Source organism: Mastacembelus armatus, chromosome 12 (assembly GCF_900324485.2).
Source record: "Mastacembelus armatus chromosome 12, fMasArm1.2, whole genome shotgun sequence".
NCBI classification, from domain to species: Eukaryota; Metazoa; Chordata; class Actinopteri; order Synbranchiformes; family Mastacembelidae; genus Mastacembelus; species Mastacembelus armatus.
Genome location: NC_046644.1, coordinates 17,548,104 through 17,568,874, shown reverse-complemented (window position 1 = coordinate 17,568,874; position 20,771 = coordinate 17,548,104). Strand labels below are relative to the sequence as shown.

The 20,771-nt window shown below is 40.7% G+C and overlaps 3 protein-coding genes across 5 annotated transcripts in view; all 3 read right to left on the bottom strand.

Annotated features, from left to right (window-relative positions):
• LOC113124357 (electrogenic sodium bicarbonate cotransporter 1-like) overlaps nucleotides 1-9,437 on the bottom strand; it is a 28,271-nt gene extending 18,834 nt beyond the window's left edge. For 2 of the 3 annotated variants that reach the window (XM_026297075.2, XM_026297074.2), the window contains exons 1-3: nucleotides 9,058-9,436; nucleotides 5,294-5,364; nucleotides 4,010-4,186 (exon numbers count right to left, since the gene is read on the bottom strand). In XM_026297075.2, coding sequence (XP_026152860.1) covers nucleotides 4,010-4,186; nucleotides 5,294-5,364; nucleotides 9,058-9,077 — 268 coding nt within the window. In that variant the 5' untranslated portion in view covers nucleotides 9,078-9,436. Of the gene's footprint in view, nucleotides 1-4,009; nucleotides 4,187-5,293; nucleotides 5,365-9,057 lie in introns of all 3 variants that reach the window. The other variant, XM_026297076.2, reaches the window with a different exon arrangement.
• A 610-nt stretch (nucleotides 9,438-10,047) lies between these two features.
• On the bottom strand, nucleotides 10,048-12,879 carry dck (deoxycytidine kinase). Its single transcript, XM_026297569.2, has 7 exons — nucleotides 12,661-12,879; nucleotides 12,408-12,523; nucleotides 11,508-11,701; nucleotides 11,265-11,412; nucleotides 10,991-11,106; nucleotides 10,576-10,675; nucleotides 10,048-10,268 (listed from the first exon to the last, which is right to left on the bottom strand). Exons 1-7 carry the CDS (start codon nucleotides 12,761-12,763, stop codon nucleotides 10,242-10,244), a joined length of 804 nt encoding a protein of 267 aa, XP_026153354.1. The 5' UTR covers nucleotides 12,764-12,879; the 3' UTR covers nucleotides 10,048-10,241.
• Nucleotides 12,880-13,349: 470 nt separating this feature from the next.
• Nucleotides 13,350-20,378, bottom strand: LOC113124537 (MOB kinase activator 1B). Its single transcript, XM_026297497.2, has 6 exons — nucleotides 20,111-20,378; nucleotides 18,905-19,071; nucleotides 17,326-17,419; nucleotides 16,795-16,928; nucleotides 15,588-15,751; nucleotides 13,350-15,465 (listed from the first exon to the last, which is right to left on the bottom strand). The coding sequence occupies exons 1-6, from the start codon at nucleotides 20,122-20,124 to the stop codon at nucleotides 15,388-15,390; spliced, it is 651 nt and encodes a 216-aa protein (XP_026153282.1). The 5' UTR covers nucleotides 20,125-20,378; the 3' UTR covers nucleotides 13,350-15,387.
• Nucleotides 20,379-20,771: the final 393 nt, after the last annotated feature.

Below are 20,771 nucleotides of genomic sequence, written 5' to 3'. Positions count from 1 at the left end.
TTCTAATTCTAACACCTGTGTAAACAGAGTCACCTGTGAAAACTGCACTGACACTAATAGTCGTCTGGCCCTTACTTGTCCTTGTCAGAAATTATAGACAGTGGCAGCATTCTTCAAGAACCCCGATACATTCTCAGTTATCAACTATAACGACAGCCCAGTGTTTGATATCCTGTGTGTAAAGGGTTATCTTTTGTGTAAAGAACTACTTATTTTTGTTATCACTTCTGGGAAAGTTGCGTAACTGATGATAAATTTGAGGTTAAGAGGTAGGGCACAAGGGGCTATTTATGCATCTTTCAATTGAAATACTCTACCAATCAGGATTCTACAAGCCAATGCCTCAACAGGTAACAGTACCTGTAACCTTTTAATCCTGGCACAGCACACGCAAGCTTAATTTAGGATGGTTGTTTTTAAAATAGTACAGTTGGAACAGCGGCAAAAACCACTAAGCTACATGAAGGTCAAGATCAATGTCTTGGAAACATGGAAACAGCTTTAGGATACGGGACACTTGGTGTCTCTTCATCTAGTATATGAACATTATTGTGTAGCAGGCAGCAAACAACCTAATCCACCCACGGCTCGAAACAGAAACGCAAGAGTCTTTGACATTTCCTCAAGGCCACAGAGCCTTTCTGCCATCACTTTGCATTTGGCAGATAGGCATAACCTGCAACTCGCATTCACGCCACATGCTTACAGCATTCACGCCATACAGGAGCATTCAAGGCTTAAGTTTCACAACTGGTGTTATCAATGAAAACCAGGCTTTTGTTGTGGTTACACACACCCTTTAAATGGACAGCTCCAAAGGTTTTCCCAGAGTCAAAAGCATCATGGGAAGGACATTTAAAGGAGGACAAAATGGCACAAAAGTCCTTCAACAAGCGTAGGGCTCTGTATGCAGTGAGTGTGTGTGCGTGTTGTGTTTCAAGCTGTTTGTTTGTCATCTGGCACCCAGCAACCTCACTGACTCATTTTATATAGCTTGTAGGTTTATGTGCTTCTATAGGCCCCATTAGGTCTACCTCTAAACATGATCACAAACCTGGGGACAAATCCAGATCCCATACTGCACTTTAGTTATTAAAATGAGCGACAGGTGGAAGCAGGGACAGTAAAGAGTACAGGGCTAATTAGAATGGGGCACTATAGCCATTTATTAAATAAAGGAATAAAAAGTTAAAATGAAAATCTTTACAGGAGTTACTGAAGTGGCCCAGCACTCAACACGAGATAAAACTGTGTGCCCTCTCATTCAACCTTAAAGAACTGCTTACAGTTTAGATCTTCTACAGCGATACAGAAGGATGAGACCAGAGCAGGGTCCTGTGTCTGTCTGCGTGACTGTGTGTTAGGCTCTTCATTTGAAATGAGCCACAGTTCGTTTTAAAACCTGTTTCTGTGTTTACTTGGGTTGCATGTCTGTCCCAACACTGGCTGAGTCACAGCTTAAATATCAGTTCTAAGCATGAACAACCAATAAGTCTGTGTGTATTTACATGGTAATGTTTGTCATGTTTTAACATTCACAGTAGCAACGAATCTTTGGTAGCATTAACCTGTTACTACTGTTACTACCATCTACTTCCAATCACAGGTATTACAACTGGCAAGTGGACTGTTTTCATATTCTAATGTCTATTTATGACACCTATGTAACAACTGATGTCTCAGGCTTAGGTTTGTGATCAATTAGGCCAATACTGATCAGGTTAAAAAGAAAAAAAAAAGCCTCAATAAGTCCAGATACCAATCTGAATTTATTTGATTTATTATTACTTATTTTAATGGGTGGCTTGTATAAATGAATTCCCCTTTTTGGAATTAAAGTATTCTGAAGGGTTTGCCAACACACCATGGCTCTGTAACAAAACCTGGCATGATTCATGCAGTAATCAGATAGGCCCCATGACACCCAGACAGAGATTCATGTGAGCAAAACTCTTATATCCTGGCACCTCTGGGTGAGTACGCACACAGGCTGCCTAACACCTGCGCACGTTAGGGGCCGTACAGAAGGATTACAGTGTACAAGGAGCGATCAGCATGCTGGGCTTAGCCAAATGCTTGTCTGCGGCGTGGAGTCTAAACCAGCAAATTGGTGAAACACTACATGTGATTGCATGTGGTGTAAGAATCCAAGCTGCTGAGGATGAAGCCAATAAAACAATCTATATGGACCTCATCATATATACTGTCCAATGTGGCCAAACAGACTTTTGTGTAATTGACCACTGAACAAATGCTGAGTGAACAATCATATGTCCAACACGAGGCTGTAACAGCTGCTGCATGTAAAAAAAATAAAAATACTGTCAGATGATAAAACAGATGCAAATTCCTCCCAACGGTCTCAACCGTGCTGCATACAACACAGTGCTATAGCTTCCCCGAGTCTAAATTATGAAGCAATGTGTATAACAGGGAGTAGGGTCGGTTAATGCTGCAATCCTTAAGGCTGCCTGAGCCAAAGGGAGTCATTTCCACACAGTCACTGAGTCTGCTTTTCAGAAAGCCACAAATCCCAGGTTAGTCTTGTGATAAATCAATACACTTTATTTCCAAACCAAGCGTTTCTTTGCAGTTATCTAGCTGATCCATTTTTCATGCTCTGCCTGACAAATGAATTTTTATTAGTTTCTTTATGTATCTGATATTCAATTAAACTTGTTTCAGCTTCAATTTTGCTCAAATATATGCCCCTACTGCAAGTGACATCTTTCTTTTCTTTTTAATGATAAGCAGCACTACATTTTCACTTCTCCCATGTTTCATTATAGTTGGAATTCACCTTAATCCTTACAGCCTTCAGGTATGTGGTACTTCTGCCATAGTCCACGCACTCCCCTGTGAGCTGGGAGGCAAATCTCTGCCTTTCCTGTTCTTTCACCATCTTCCACCCATTTTGATACCTTAATGGTTACCTCCATCAGCAGTAAAGTAGTGTGTAAATACACTCCCACTGTGCCAGTTTCCAGGCTATGCCATTTTAAGGTGAATTCCAGTATTGTGATAATTGTATGTCTTGCAAATAGCTTTTAACCAGTCTACAATGTTTGATGCACTTAAATAAATAACCACCCAAGAGATTTGTTTGGTGGTACAGAGCCTTCATCAAGACTTAAATACACAACATGAAGATTCCCACACAATTATATGGCTCATTTACTGTGCACTAGTGCTAAAAATCATGGTGTTGTGCCTCTAGAGGCTGTCGGTTTAATTTATTCCCATGTGTTACCATGTTAAAAAAAATCCACAGAAAAACAGGCAAAAATCAATTTTGATTCTAAAGACTCTTTGGGGATTACAATACGCCATAATTTATAATATAATACTGGGATAAATGCCTCTACTGTACCACTTTTCTCAATTCCTATAGCAGAAAATCCTCCTGGTGTTAGATTAATTTATTTAGTGCTATTTGTAGATCTTCCTTTATTAGCTCAGATTCCAAATACTCTTTGATTGATGATTTTTGACTTTGGATCTTTACTTGTTCTTGCATTGCTTTGCTCAGTACTATGGTTGTGTAAACCCCACCTTACTTCAGAAATACCCTCATTTACCCTCTTTAACATGTAATCTTGATATGTCGCTTTTTCAGCTGTTTTCTTCTTATTAATCTGTATTGCATGAGTGAGTCTTGTGTTAATAGTCAAGGTCACACTTTAAGACAATCTAGTATCATTTTAGGATTAGTGCTCCCATACCTCATACCCTCCGAATATAGGTTCCTGTTTTGTTATGTTTTTTTTTTTTTTTATTTTGGCTTCAAGCCCACCCATCCACCCCTGCTCTATTTAAATACAATAGATTCTTAACCACAGAAACACTGACAGACTTTTTTTTTTTTTTTTTTTGCATTGTGCTGTTAGATGTCACACAACATTTTAATCAACATCTCAAGAAAGATTAATCCATTACTGAAGTGGCTCCCACAAATTATATTCTGCACACAGGATGATGTTTCTAAGTGGTCACATTCATCAGAACTCACTGAGAGGTTTGAGAATATTTGTCGTGGATTCATCTGCGTTCTCCCCATCAGACTTGTATCCTTCCGTGCTGTGTTCAGTTCGTTCCCGCTTCTCCTTGTGGCTAGACTTGCGTCTGTGGTGTCGCCTCCGGTGGTAGCTCTTGGGAACACGCACGCCAATGTACACGGTGTGGTGCCCTGCCACATGACAATGCAACACAGGCAGTACAGGTCAGATCACACCAATGGCTAAAAGGAAGTCACATTAATCCTGGATGCTGGTAACCTGTTGCACAACTGGCCAAACAAAAACAGTGAAGACCTGTTGATCTGGTGTAAGGCAGCATGAAATGTTTGCTACTTTGGCTAATTTTTTTTTTTGGTTTTTTGTATGTGCTGAGGTTAAAGCTGTTTAGTGACAACTGCTGGTTTGTTTTCCAATCAAGAAGTTATATAGTCAGCCATTAGTCAGCCACACTGTGAAATAAAATAAATGCCAACTACTTCCTCATACAGGAAATGATAATGTAATGTCTCCAGGAAATAATTAGAGAGACAGAGGAAGAGAGAAAACTCAACAAATGAGGTGATTGGCTGAGCATTTCAGCGTTGAAGCAACCATGTATTTTTCCACTGAACAATGCATTCCACGCGTCTTGCAGGTTGTAATGCCATTTTCACACTTCACTGTGGTTAGCCTTGCTTCCTTGTAGAAACCAAAATACACCCAAAGTGCACACTGAACAATGCACAGGGAAGCAAAAGGTTTTATAACTAATACTAAATATACACAAACAGTTTGACATAATGCCAGACACTCTGACGTAGTTCTCGTTGTGTGCACCCATGAATGTTGTTTGTGAAATATTTGAAGTCACAGTAAATCCATGTGGGTGCCTAAACATGAATTCTTTTGTGGCTCTGGCACTGGACAGGATTACAACACTTGAAGAAACATCTTCCTGTAGTGAAATGTTAAGCACAGTGGTGACCAGCATTGAGGTGGCAATGGCATATGGGGAAGATGGAAGAAATTGCCTGACCCTGATTATGCATTAATGCCACCAACACAAAACAATTTGTGCATCAGGTCACTATATGAGTTAAAGCTCGGGGCACCAAACCAGGGTCATCACTGTTCAGGCTAAAGTGGATATTATTCATCTTCTGTGTCATAATTCGCTGCCATACTACAAGAATAACTACACTTCTCACCTGGAAGCACATTGGAGTAGGCAGGGAGAGACAGGGATAACTTCAAGCTTATCAGCTAGTTAATGTGCACATACCGATCACTCATCTTACCTTCCACTTCATCATCACAGATGTGTTTAACAAAGGACGCTCCTCTGTCCAACACGGCTTCATCCTCCATTCTACGGGGAAAAAGGATCAATTATTTAACAAGGATGACTGCATAACATTCTGCTCTTCCCTCAAAATCATCATCATCCCACCTAATATTTCCACAGTTTGTAAAATACATGAAACACTACATACAATATACTTAAAATGACCTGGTGAACTAATGACACACCCAAATTCTCAAATTAATTTAGATGAAAAACTGTTTAAATAAGCTCAACCCTCAGTAATAACAGTGAAACAACAGTGGCACAACAACAACAAAAAAAAGACATGGTAGTGAGAGCAATATCAATATCATTCTGGACTTTAACCATTAAACTTGGTTATTCTGGGGTTAAATGTGATATTTTGTAGAGGAAAATTCAATCAGAATAATTGAAAACAGGAGGAACAGAGCAGAGAAAGGATTTAAAATCAGTCTGTGGCAAACCTTTCCAGTGCATTAACGTTTCTGATGCTACAGCAATCGCCCACATATAATCAAAATGTCACCTTCCCATCCACCTACACTGCTGCACACAACATGAATAAATTAAATAACAGCTCTTTTTTCCCCCTTGTATAAATTGCACAGTATGTCTGTTGCAGCAAAATGTATCTGCACTATAAATAACAGTCATACTGAGACGTGTAGTGCACACAAAGAAGGCCTCACATTTACTTCCATTTTCCAAAGGCTACATGATCTGGATGTGTCTTTAATCATCAAGTCTCAACTTTCCTGGAAGGTTGGTAGGAATGTGGCTCCTCCAGTCCACCATAGTGTTGAATAATCCAGGTCATTAAGGCGGTTTACACCCTGGAAAACCCAATCTTTCTTCTATCCAAAGCAAGTACAAAGGAAACGATATACCTGTGCTCCCAAATACAAAAGAAACTGAAGCTACCATTTTATGTTTTTGTCTCATTTCTAGTGAGGCTTCATTATAAAAAAATAACTAAAAGAGAGTCTGGCCTTCATTTTGTTAAAATGTTCCAAAACTACATGAGCGTGTCAGTGTCAAATTAAGAGTTCATTTACCATGGCTAATTGAAGAATAGATCTACTAAACACCAAAGGATAAATATTTGATTGTGGATGTATATCAAGAATGTCAATGGCATTTGCCAATGAACAATTCTCCACTAAGGATGAATGAGGGGATGGGAGCAGTGTACACAAAGTGCTAAATAAACAAAGTCAGGAAGGATACATCTTGTTCCTCTGATTGCCCTGCAAGCTCATCTGAATTCCCTCAGTGGATATGATATCTGTCCTTGAGCGCAGCAGAGGTATAACGCTGATAGCAAACATAATGTTGAACTACCAGCTCCAAGATCAAACAAATGATGTGGAGCAGCCAGGCATAGTGCCATGTCTATCAGCAATACTCATACAGTAATTAGCATCGGTGCCCTCCCGTTTTGTTGTCCACTGTTGCTTATAAAGAGAGAGGTCGAGTCCTACATGACACTGTGTGGAGCAGGTCAACACTATCATTTAGCTACAGATTCTGTGCATGTTCTGCTTTGCTTGCACTTTGTGTTCTTGGTTCCCCCATGAAAGAGCTACAGAAAATGCCACCAGCTTCAAAGAGCTACTTCTGTCACGCCACTTTCTTCTGAGAAACATTTGTGTGCATTTTAATTTATTCTTATACAAACACTGTAAACATGTGGGGAGGACCCTGTCTTCATGGAACAACCAGTATTTGTGATGTTGTGATGTTGTGATGGTGTGTGTGTGTGTGTGTGTGTGTGTGTGAGAGTTTGTGTGTGTAGGCAGGTCATGTAACACAGACAGAAGGCCTTCGTTAACCACACAGGGCAGCGAAAAGGAAGCTCGTGTTGCAGGTTTCTTCCTGGCTATGACCAGGCTGTAGGGAGTCACCTACTGACAAACATGCCACAGGTGATACACAGACGTCCAGGATGCAGACGAGGATTTTTAGCATTCCTGTTTTGAATACAGTTACTCTTCAGCATTAGTCAGCAAAATTTAGCCGACTTACTCTCTAGTTAATGTAATGGGTTTTGTGATCAAAAGCATAAAGCAGATGAGATCCTGTCCCCTCAATTTCACATTATTGTAAAAATATTGTATTCACGATCTCTTTTGCCACCTGTTATAATCTTGTCTTGGCACGCTTAATAAAATAAATTCATTACAAAAAGAAAAGCCTAGGTGAGGGACAGAGCAACCAGGCGGCATCCACCTGGTGATGGTGAACTTTGACTCTGCTTTGGTTCTTCGTTATCTCATGAGGCTGGATAAACCTGCGGGTGCGTGCAGAGTCAGGATCAGCTGTTCAGAACCAGGGATCATCCCCATCTCTTTACAGAATGACGCACCTATTCCCACCGGCCAGATTCACTTTGAGGGTGTGTCCCACCACACTCAGGGCAAACAAGCCATATAAAAATGATTTAGAAGCTTTAAAGTGGGAGCATACTCCACACAAAGGTTACACACTCAACCATGATGACTTGAAAGTGGCTGTAAAACATTAGTAATGCACCACTAACAGAGAGAATAGAGGCTGTGGTCAGTTTGAATTCACAACAATGGACAATGGGTGCAATGAATTTCCATGTTTTTAAAGCTAAAGAAATAATACCTCCATAGAAACTTTTCATATGCCTCTGACTGTGTAATCCACCTCTGAGAAAAGTACAGACTTTTTATAGCCACTTTGAAGTCTATAGGGGGTGAGTTATACAGAAAGAAATTATTTGACTCATTTTTTTTATTATTAAACATCAGAAAATAGTAGGAAATGTCCATCGCAGAGCCCAGGATCTAAAGTAACATCTTCAAATGAACACACACACAACAGGAAACCCGCACATTGGGAAAGGAAAATTTTAGTTTTAGTGTGTTTGCACATAAAATGGGCTGATGATTCAAACATGCCTCAGTATGCAGATCAGACAGAGGTGATAGAGGACACCTGCCACAGCTCTGTAATTTACACACTATGAAGTTTAAGTAGTTGAATATTGAGGAATCCTCCCTGCGGGTCCCTCTTGGTTGTCATTCTATGAGTGTTGGTAAAACGTGAGTCACTACTGGGATGTTCAAGCTGAGACTCAGTTAAGTACCTCACACTGGCTGCAGATGAGAATGCAGCTGATGAGCTCCAACTGCATGCGGCTATTTCCGTGTTTGACACTGAGCTTTACTCGTTGCGGCTCTGACATCTGCGTTAAGGCGCAATGTGGACGCAAGCTATCCCGGTCTCGGTGTGGGCTTTGGGGGTGTCAGCTCATCGACCACATGGTGTGGGAGGCAAACACAACTTTATTCATCAAGTTGCACCGCAGACAAGAGCTGCAGCACTTGGCCTGCGTTCCCTCTATCTGTCTAATTGATAGTGACAGCTTCTTAAGAAATAGATTAGTGGCCATAACCGCAGCACCGTGGCAACACTGCGTTGTTGAGCCAAGCTTGCAACGCAAATGAATGCATCTATTTCCCAAAGTGATGTAAAGCCACGTAAATACACTATAAAGGTAAGACACGAGTGGCTAACCAAACCCAGATGCGCCCGATAGACCACATTTACGCACAGAAATGGATCCAGTGGCACCGGATAACGCCATAAACGTGTTCAGATAATGATAATGACAATGATATTCCCATGATGACTAGTATGCACTTCTTCACCTGGCCGGGAAACATCCCACGCCAGCTGCGTTTAGCAAAGCGTTCACAAACTTACTTGCTCTTTTCAGAACTCATGATGACAAACGTCGCCTGTGAAGGTGGCCCGCCTGGCGTCCAGCAGTCGTTCTGCTCAGGTCAAGCTGCTCTGGTGGTCAGTGTTTGGGAGCCTTCACTTCGCTTTTCAGGTGGATAAAAGTAAGAACCAAGTCAAGGGGCTGGAGCTATCTTGTTGGAATGATCTCTTCGACTCTACAAATCAAGTTCAACAGGTAACGCTCAGTCCTCATATCGTACTAAACTTAATCAGACCGCGACTTGGTAACATTTTGGGAGAAAAGGCTCGATCTGTTTCCCTGTAGAGGCGGTTGGAGAGTCTGAGAGCGCAGCGTGTCTTTTTCCATATTTAAAGTGCCATCCCTCCTCCTGCATGACGCCACCGGGGGGTGGAGGTCAGAAAGTTGCCCAGGGCGGTGCACCACTTTACCGCTTTGACTTGACAAATGGTTTCTCTGTTGCTCACTTTGTACCTTGGAGAAACAAATTATACATTCAGCGGATCCAGTAATGTGAAAAAAAGAACATTAAAGGACTTTTTGTGCCTGGATGTGAGAAGCTCTATAGTTGAATCCCACAGTATCATTTTTAACAATTTGTATGAGGACTTGCAGAGCATGAACATTTCTTTCTGATCTTTGCAAAATGCAACAAAACCTTAAATATCAACTGGACTTAAGTGATTTCACAATTACGACTCTGTGCACCAGAAAGTAGAGGAGCTTCACCTCTGCCTTCTGATCTCTACTCTGTAACTATGAGGCATTAGAAGTAGAAATTAAAGCATCTATTTCAGGTAGTTTTAATCAAATCCTATTGGAGCTAACAGGGAAAGGTAAGCTCAGCAGTCAAAAGTAACTGTGGCTGAGGCTGCGCACACTGGCGACATCTTCTGGGGGAGTTTTAAAGAGCCGCGCACGGGAATGTGCACAAAACAATCAATCTGCAACGTTACAGCTGCTGGACATTAGAAAAACAAAAACACCCACAATTATTTCAAGTATTTCATGTTTATTGTCATTTAACACCAATACTAATAAATACACAACATACATATAAAGAAACAGCGCTAAAAAAATCATTTTATGATTTTGTAGTAAAACAATTGTGTCATTTAATTTTAAAAAGTAATATACCATCCACATTTTCTTCTTAAAGGCACTTGAACTTTCTATCATGAGATCTTTACAGAGTGCTCAAGAACTCCTTCACCTGGAAAAGAAGAAGAACAATGTGAGTTGGTAAGAAATAAAACCTTTGCCTTTTTACAATATTTATCTTCGGTATCAAGTTAAAGTATAAAGCAGCATGAATTGAAAATACTTAAATACAGGTAATCCAGCTCATGGGTTGTCACATAATGAACCGAACCAGCCCGCATGTGGGATTAATGGTGGGCACTTCACAAAAAGCCGACAAAATGTTTGATGACTAGCAATTTCAGCTCCAAGTCCTGAGACGAATCCAGAAGCTTTACTGGATTATTTCAAATCTTTAAACAGGATTAAATGTCACCCACCTTCTCAATCATGTCAGCATGCTTGAGATGATTCCCCTTAAACTCTTCATTCACGTCTATTGTCAAGACTGGAACATCACTGAGATACTCAAAGTCTGTGCTGTGGGCCGGAGATGAAATGGGCCGTGCAGTTAGTGATCAGTTCATATCCAGGAATCAGCATCATGTTGCATGACTCTCTAGTTACTTCCAGGCTCATCCACTTCTTAAACACATTCATGTGGTAGATGCAGATCATGTGGATCACAAACTGCTACCATTAGTTGCCTTAAGGTTATTGCATGAACGGGTTCTTGTTTTCCCTAATACACAGGATCAGTCATAACAACGTCATGAAAAATTCTGCTGAATCTGTTTCTACAACAGAAATACATACAGCTTCCAGCTATGCAAGTGTGTGTGTGTGTTTGCTTACGTCAGGGTCTTGTGCTGCAGCCAGCTCTCGTGCTTAAAGTGGAGCTTCTCCAGATACTCCAGAGGAATGCCTTGCTCTTCTTCTCTGCCTCTCAGGCGCAGTCTATCTAAACATTTCTATACACACACACACACACACACACACACACACCAACAGGATAGAGATAGCTGACTTCTTTGTCCAGGGTCATTTCAATTTAATGTTGCATGCTGACCATTACTAGTATTTTTAATAGCTAACTCTTTCTATTTAGATGTGAAACTAAGGAGAGAACCTCTGGTGAAGCTCTGAGGTAGATGATGCCATCCAGCTCAATGTGCTTGCCAAACTGGCTGTGCAGCCAGGTGTGGCAGTCCTGGTAGATGGACCATTCGGTCTCAGACATGCAGTCATTCTCATAGAGGTTGGCTGCAAAGATGTACCTGGAACATGAGGAACACAGGACAAGGAATGAACACAGATTTTAAACCCGTATTAAAAGAACCGGATCAGTGTTTTTACATTTTATCACTGATACCTGTCACTGTAGATGGACCGCTCAAAGAACTGCACCGGATTCTCAGCGTCGCGCAGCTTCCCATTGGCTGACCTGATCTGAGCACGCACCCGGCTGATGCAGGCGTAGCTCTGGAAAGTGTAGGCCCACCTCTCCGGCTTCTCATACATGAGCTGCAATACGTTCCCCCCACTCCTCTGAGATGTGGTCAGCTCCTAGGATGTTAGGAACAGGATGAATTTAAAACTGTATATAAACTGGGTACTTCCTGTTGCATCACAGCACATGGTAGAGTGCAGGAAGACTTTTTTAAACTCTGCTTTGAATGCATAGCACATATTCAGTGTTGTATATTTGATTGCATGTATGCTTCACCTGTTTTACTTGTATTATTGTAAAGCACTTTGTGACTCGTCTGTGAAAGGTGCTATATAAATACATTTTACTTACTTTTTTTTTAATATTAAGTCACTTGTTTAAATTATACTAAATTAGATTTAAATGCTTCCAACATTGGCTCCAATATATAAAGAAAGCACCAGCAGTAATACTGGTCTAGTATGTGCCACTGAAAACAAAGATGGAAGTCATAGGCCCTGCAGCTGCATGAGAGCTGAGACACATTTGCCTCCATGATCATCTGTCTGGAGAGGGACTGCCTGGTCCTCTGGGTGCACGGTAGTGGTGCACATATATGGGCACATGGCAGCTGCGCTCTAAATACAGATGAAGAAGACTAACATGTGCACTGTGCGCATGTTGAACCAGCGGCAGTGAAAGGCCAGAGACTCAGAGGCTCATGTTTCTCTGAAGGAGCATAATACAATTCATCCCTGCCAAACAGATACTTCGCAGCACTTCCTGTGAATGAAGGTCACTACAGGATGAATGTTGCAAACTGAAGAGACACTGTGTCTGTACCTCGAAGTCACTGGTGTCTGTTTGGACATTGCACCACCTGGCGATGGGCTCCGGTACCACCTCCCAGTCCGCGCCCTCCTGCTCCAAAAGGCGCACAAACGTAGATTTCCCCGCCGCTAAACACAAGAATGAACCAATTCAAATGAAGTTAAACTGCAGCTGCTATCACTCAGTTTCATGTGCCGACACCAGCTGTTAAAGACTTTCACGTTATCGTACAGGTTTATGTCAAATGTCGCTTTTTGGCGCTCACCGATATTTCCCTCCACTGAGATCCGCTTTATCCTCTTCTCCATCGAGTCGTTCATGGAGCAGTTCACTGAATCCGGACAGGGCCTCTTCGGTGTCAAAGACATTTCCAGCGAGTTATTAAGTCCCGACCTTAAGGCTTAATTAAAAGTAGATGCTGCAGCTGCTGCGGCTCCTTGTTTTGAGTTTGGCGGTAACAGACGTCGCCGGCTCGCCCAGATGTGTCTCCGCCCACGAGGCAGCGGCTGCAGCAGTTTGTCTTGTTTCACTAAAGACTTCACATTGTGTATATATTGTTACGGCAAAGTACATTGAGAGCCACTGTATTCAAATGACTTGTATATTAAAATGTACCTGGAAATAAAACAAAAAAAACGCCTTAAGTACCCAACTTGTACTTTCACACATGTATTTATAAGTGCTTTGTTGCATAAACATGTAAGCAGACTAGTCGGTAGAAGTAGGTTTAATTTTAACTGGTTTAATCGGACTAAATACTTTGTAAACTAATTATACATTTACTGTGTAAAGTCTTAATTAGTTACTCTAAAATACAGGTAAAAGTACAACATTTACCTCCAAAATGTACAAAGTAGCATAAAATAGGGTACCTTAAAATTAAATACACTACTTCAATATATGTACTTTCTACTGGTGGGTGCACTGAGCTCAGTGTACATGGTAAATACAGAATTCATTCAAAGAGTCAAGACCACCTTTATTTGCTTTGTAAATAGCATAAATCAATTCAGTAGCATTGAAAACCCATATCAAGCCATTATTTACAAACATTTCATCAATTATTACAGTCAAGGAAGAAAAGTGTAGGCAACAGGCTATGTTACGGGCATTTCATAAGGACAAGATGCTTTCAGGATGACTGATTCTCTATTACATTTTCAGATACCTGCTGAGCAGTAACATTCATAATACTGAGCTAAGGACGTGGGAAAAAATATGCAACAATAAAAACAAAGATTTGTAATGTCCAAATATCCAAATGGGGGTGGGAAAGCAGCCTCTAAAAAGACTCAATGCATTCTTTTAACCAAAAGCTACCACTCCATGCTCACTGCAAGTTGTTTTTAAGACAGGTCTAACCATCTGTATTTACATGTGTGTGTGTTGAAGTATCACACCGCTCCAACAAATTTCAGATAGGAAATCATATAAAATGTTCATGTCACCATTTCTGAAACCAAACCTGCATAAGAAAGTGTTCTATTTTTAAAACATACACCAGAATTGAAGCACTTTTTAAACACTGGATATAAAGTATGACTGAGCCGACAGGCAAACCTTTTAGTGTTTTCAATTATTGCATAGTCAACTACACTTTAAAACTAGGGAGGGGTACATGCATCTGCCGTTTGAAGCACAGCCACAAACAACTCAGATCATATAGAAGCGTAAAAATGTCACTTGTGCCTTGTAGCTGAAGCTTTTGGGGGATGTTAAGCGATTTAACGCTCATTTAGGGAAATATGAGGGAGGAAACAACTATGATTCATGCAAGCTGTATCATGTGATAGGTCACATGACACAGCTTCTTGTAAAGCACAGTCTATGCAATATAAACATTCAGGCAAAAGAGGTCAGGAAAACTGGTCAAAGTGCTTTATGGCTAGTGAGACTAGGGATGCAGCTAAATCCAATTGTAAATGCTTGTATTTTGAAACAGTCAAGCTGGTGACAACAGGTCTCTACTTCTATTTGTGGACATCTATATACAATTAAAGGTTTTTGATCCCTTTTAAGACATTTTCTAGAATTTGTTACTACTAAAACTTTGAGGGGAAAACTAGAATACAGGAACATGTCACTAGAAAACACTAAATTTTAGTTAATTCCTAGTCCCTGCTACAAAAAGACAATAATCTATCCTCATGTCTATGTCCTTCAACACATTCATTTATAAGTTGCACAGAACACTGGGAATGAGGATGTCTAACTAAATAATTCCAGTGATGAGTAGGATGGTTTTAAAGAGAAAACAATTCAAACAAGTAGAAAAGGTGGAACTTAGAACCAAAAAAAATATTTAAAGGGAGGTGGAGTAAAAATTTTAATCTTGAGTCAATCATGTCAGTGGTATATGGTCTTTGCAGTCCTCACTGTTGATATAGGGCAATTATGAGCCATGCTAGGCACTTAGGATTCTTTTGTATTGACAGATGTCTTATACACATTAATAGTAGCAAACCGCAACCCAGTTCCATCTATGTAGCTTAATGAATTAAGGAACTAGATGTTGCTGTAAAAGGTTGGCCTCATTCCTTGCCACGACACAAACTAAACCCTTCTATTATAAAACAGCAACTTTGCTTACACAATGTCTGTGGGTGACTCAGAAACTGGTATCTAAGAGCAAAAAGTGCCATGTGTCAACAGAAACCCAGGTGAAAATGCACTGTGCCATCTAATAGAAAACAAACAAACATATATTTATACAATCCTAAATGTAAGCTGTGACTGAACACTGGGGATTTTTCCATATGGCTAAAACCATTTTCTTTAATATGTGATTCTGTGTTTTATTCAATTAAGTCTATAATCCCTGATAGCATTAGTCCTGGTGCCTTAAACCTATCAAGACCCTTCCTTCTTCCTGGCCTTATTAAAAACATTTCCCCAAATGGAAATATAGTATATACTGCATACATACAGCCAGGGTAGGGTGGGTATCTGTGCAAAAACTAGAAGACCAATAAAATAAGGATTCCACTGCTGTTTATCTGTCCTTGGTTGTCAGTTTTTCAATCAGCTCCTGTAGTGGGACCAGCTCTTTCCTATCAATGAGGTTGAACTCCTGAACAAGACAAAGGAAAAAGGAGTCAACACCGTCAGACTATCCACTGTATGCTACATTTAGTGCTAATATACTAATAGTTCATATTCAAATATCATGAGATATATATATATTTTTTTTACCTGAACAAAGAAGATGAAGTGTTTGAATGATGTGTTGAGGTGGGCCTCCTCTTGCAGCTGCATGACGGAGTCAAAGTGCTGGTGGTAGATGTGGGCGTAGACCCTGAACAGGCGCTTCAGAATAGTCTTCGCCACAGACATAAAGTTTCGCTTAAAGGGGACACCTTGGGAAGTATAGAGGGCAAGAAAGAAAAGCTGTACAGATCAGTTGGATCATCAAGATGTGCCAGTGATCAGGATCAGCAAAAGACTTGATGGAAACACTTTAAATAATCCTTAATATTTTACAGAGTGTGCTGGGTTTCTTTAGGCATGCACTGAGCTCAACAAGCTCAGCACAGTCAAGTCAGAAGCAGCTCCATTACAGTTTGTTCTCTAAGACTGTAAATGTCTTCACAGGCACGTCACAGCATGACTTCAGGGAAGTGCAACCAATCATGATTGCAACATGGAACCACCTCGTGGTAAAAGTGCATCAATTGTTTGGCTGTACAGAGAAAATTTTGACAATGTTACAACTGCTCTCTCCACCTCAGGATCACAGAAGAACTGCACACCACATTCTGCTATGATTCACTGAACAGCTGCAGAGTACAGAAGCTGTCTGCTTCTTCCCACAGTGCACAGACATCTACCAACCAAATCAACATCAATGATTCAGAGGAAGCCGATGACTGACAGGGTGTGGTAATCTTTGATTAAAGATATTCACCTTGTAAACACACCATTAGGACACCAAACATCATTACTCCAGAGGGATTAAATAATAATAATAGGTTAGTGGCTGATATTCCACCTAATCACCATGAGGAGTATTTTATTTATTATTTTTTTTTTACCTCTAACTGTACTTTGGAGAAATGGCAATGAACGACCCCCAGTTTTGGATGGCACAGAATCAACACCGGTGGCAGATCTATTGATTGTGAACAATGAAGCAAATTCTCCAACTCCAAGGGAACACATTTAGTCATTGGCTTTGTCCTCTGAGGTGTACTGAGAGATTCATCACACATTTACTTGTACTGGCTGCCATCCAACTCTATTAAAGCTCCATCCAGCCTAAAGAGCACAAGCTCTGGGCAGGTTAGGTGTTAAGAGCAGTGTTGGCATGTATCTAAAGTCTACACCTTTTTCTTTTTAAACATCAAAACTACATGAAGAAAAGGTGGCCTTCAAAGGACAGAAGAAATGGACCATAACGCACCGATCTTTGAAGGGAAAAGTGTCTCGTCATCAAGCTGGTCTTGCACCCAGGTCATGAGGTAATCAATATACTTAGGAGCTGAGCACTTGATGGGCTTCTTGATGTTGGTTCCATCAGCCCAGTGATACTCATACCTACAGACAATATTATATTTGAAAGCATACATAGATTAGACCTGGAGTTACACTCATTCATCTCTTGACATTATTTAATATACAACAAAATACTATTTCTGTTTTTAGTTTCATTCCCACATAACGTAAGTCATCAAACACATCACTTTCATGTGGACTCTTTAACTGTGCAGAACTTAATTCAACTTTTGTGATCTCAGTTTTTCCCATGAGATACTAGCATGTAAAACATCCACTGAGAATGATCTGAGTCTGATATGGGTGGTGGGTGTTACCACAACAAGTGTTCATCTTGTGTCATATTTGGGTTGTGGCTCTCTGTCCGATTAAGACGACTAACTGATCTATCATTTCTCTAACAGCTTGGCACTTTGCAGGCCTACAGTGATACACTTACTTAGGACCAGCAGACATGACTGGACAGCTTTCCTCAGTGCAAAAGTCTGTGATCGTGCCATACAGCATGTTGATCTGGTTGAAGAAATCCACAGCTGAAAAAAAATGCAAAAAGACCACAAATCAAGCACACATTAGATGAAACAACTTGTGTGCCAGTACAAATAGCTGGCATCACATTTCTCCAGTTCTTCACTCACCCCACTTTAATGCCCAGTCCAAACCATAGACCAGTGTGCACTCCAATTATCTGGCACAAATTGTTGTCACTCATTCCCAGGGGCATTCAGCCAATTCTGGCCTTCCATCATTCAAAGAGATCAGTTTAAATGGTTGGCAGTGTTAGTGCTCTATTTGCCAATCTCAAATCTCAAAAAATACATGCTGGACAGCTGCTGTAGCATATGTTTTGTTTGAGGTCCTGTTTAGGGTGATACCAGCTCACATCACTCTGATTAGGGTTAGTCCAACCTCTCTAGAGATATTTTAGCATAAACCTTTTGTTTTCATAGCTGGGTGAAAATCTGACAATAATTAAAGGGGACTAATCAGGGCCTGTAAATTTTCACATGTGCCTCAGGTGATAGAGAATAAGCTGTAAAGCATTTTAGATCAAATAAAGTGCAACCAAAATAAGCTCCACAGTTTGATTTTGGCTGGGACCCTTTGTTGCAAGCAATTCCCTCTCTTTCTCTGCCAACACGCCCCATAAAAGACAAATTAAAAATAAAAATAAAAACAAAAAATTAAGTGAACAGCTGCTTGTGAACTGAAATCATGTGGAAAGTCATTTAAATTGCTGGTGGGAGAAGTTATTGCTCATCGCATTTTTAGTCTAACTTCCCTTTATTGTGCAATTTCAAGCAGCCTGTGTAGCATTGACACTGATACACATCCATTTCCACTGACCTTTTATGAAACGGAAGAATACAACCACTACATTGCAATTAATCTAAGAGAGTTTGTGGTGCAGTTATTAAACACTGTATGAAAACAATGGATAAATACCATCACCCTCATAACAGTCAATCAACAACAACCCTCATTTAATGATGCAAACTCTCCCATATTCTGTAATCTGCATTATACCGGTTTAAAATACAAGTCAGATAGAAACTGAAAGAAATTGAAACCCTACTCATTCAATGTTTTTCTGTAGAAAATGGGTTTTAAATAGCTGTGTGAACAGTTCTATCCCAACAGGGACTCTGATTTGAGAGGAAATGAAGCTTCCACTGACCAGCCATTTGTCTCGGTTTAGAGGAAAGTAAACAAGGCTCTCACAGCACAGACAAAGTCTATTTAACATTCACAGTGGTTTTTCCAGCATGAATGCTCATGGTTCTTAGAGCGAATGCCAAGAACGTAGGCCTTGATAGTTCACTCTCAACTGATTCTTGAAGTGGATTAATTGAGATTTCAGGAGCAGGATTGCTGAGCAACCATGTAAGTGGAAAGGGTAAGAAAAGACTGACGGAAAAATAAAAAGGCATGTGAAGGTTAAGTCACTCATCCAGGAATCTGAAACAAAAGGGGTGTATCAAGGGAGGAGGAGGGAAGGAGGTAAACTTAGTACTTACTGTTGACTGCGACCCATTCATTTAAGTCTTCACCCTCAGGCAACATGACCGCCATGCGCAGGTTTCCACTTCCCAGTGTAGCCTCTGCATGTTTCAACAGCTCATACTGATGGGAACCCTCTGGGATATTCTTCTTGGGCTTGAACGTCTTGGATGAACGGTTTCCACTGAGTCACATTTCAAAGACAAAGACAAATAGTGTAATAACTAATGAGGTAGTGAGATATGACGACTAAACATGAGTTTACAGGGCCTCTAGGTCAGCTCTTTAAAAACGAAGCTGACAAATGATCTGAGCTGTAGTCGACTTGCTTGGTCTGAAAGAATCAGGGATGGGGCCAGAACAGTGTCTCTCTGTGTGCACCGACTAATGAGGCCATTTGGAGAAGTACTGCATCCAGTTTCTCCCTGTGCCATTACACAAGAATTTTTGAGAGTCGTCACAACATGGCAGGTTGGTTACATGTTAAAAGATTTCCCCCATTATCTATCAATAATCAACACCAATCTGTCTGAATCGACTTTTAGTGGAGATGATTTTAAAGCTGTGCAGCTTAATTAAATGTCAGAAATATAAACTGAGTCATCCATAACTTAAGAAAACTACAAACCTGGGTGATAAATGCTTTTAGGAGCTTATGCTTTTACCTCAGCTTCTATTGTAACGTCACTCTCTGTCTAAAGACATGAGAAGGCGCATTTCATGTTTCTCCTGCTCCTTTTTATCCACAGACATATTTTGAGTAGCTAGTTAAAGATCAATAATACACTGGCGCTGCTTTGATAGATCATTAGGTGGGAGAATTATTAATGAGTTGTGTAACTTCAGGGCGAGATTTGCCCACAGTAACAAAGCGGTCATACCAGCAAATATCCGGGCCAGACTAGAGATCCCTCTCAGGTAAATCTGCTCTGAGCCCGGTGATAGCTAGACTAAAAATCTGAGGCAATACATGACACTAATTACTCTTAAATCACAATTAATCTGCAACTGATGCCGATTACTGATTCACAAGATAATCTATAAAGAAATCAACGCGAATCACATCAGACATTCGGAGGCGACTCCAGGATGTAGTCGTAGCCCGCACTATGTCATCGCTAGCTAACGTCAGCTAAGCTAGCTGTGTAGCAACACCGGGGTTTTCCCGATAGACCGGTAAGTGACAAGATAAATCAGACTTTCATCGTCCAGCTAGAACTCACAAAAGAAAGCTCATGGTTCCTCGGACTGCAGAAAATAACTCTCAGGGCAAACAGCTAACAGGCAGACCAATGGGGCTGAGTGTCCAATCTCTCCCGCACGTCCTCGGTTCTTCTAATGTGGTCCTTTAGAAAAAATCCAAACTGCGTTGTAGCGTAACAAGAACAAATATGCGTTTTTGTGAAGCCGAAATGGTTCTTTTTGTAGCCAGGCTGGTCTACTCTGTACGCTGAGAGGCAGCAGCGCACTGAATGTAATGCTCACTTCTTCACCGACAGCTCCAGGCAGCTTCAACCGCATTTCTGTCATGTGCTGCCATCTAGCGGTACACAGCGGTAAGACCAATAATTTGGCCTGGAGATCTTTTTTTTTTTGTTTCCGCGCGTTATTAATGCGTGACCACGACATACTATGTCTGCTCCCTTTATTCCCATTTAGCTGAGGTACTCTGAGGTACCACATAATAAAGAGCCCAGAAACATTTTATTATGAATGGTGCTCAGCCTCCTCTCTCTTTCTTTGTGCTGTCGACTGAATAGCAAACTTAACATCCAGTCACCGAATCTGAATCTGCAGTGGTTTGCTCATTTGCCATGTGGAGCAAAGTTACAATGGTCTACTGTAAACATGCAACTGAGTTTTCTTTCATTTGTTAATAAAGAA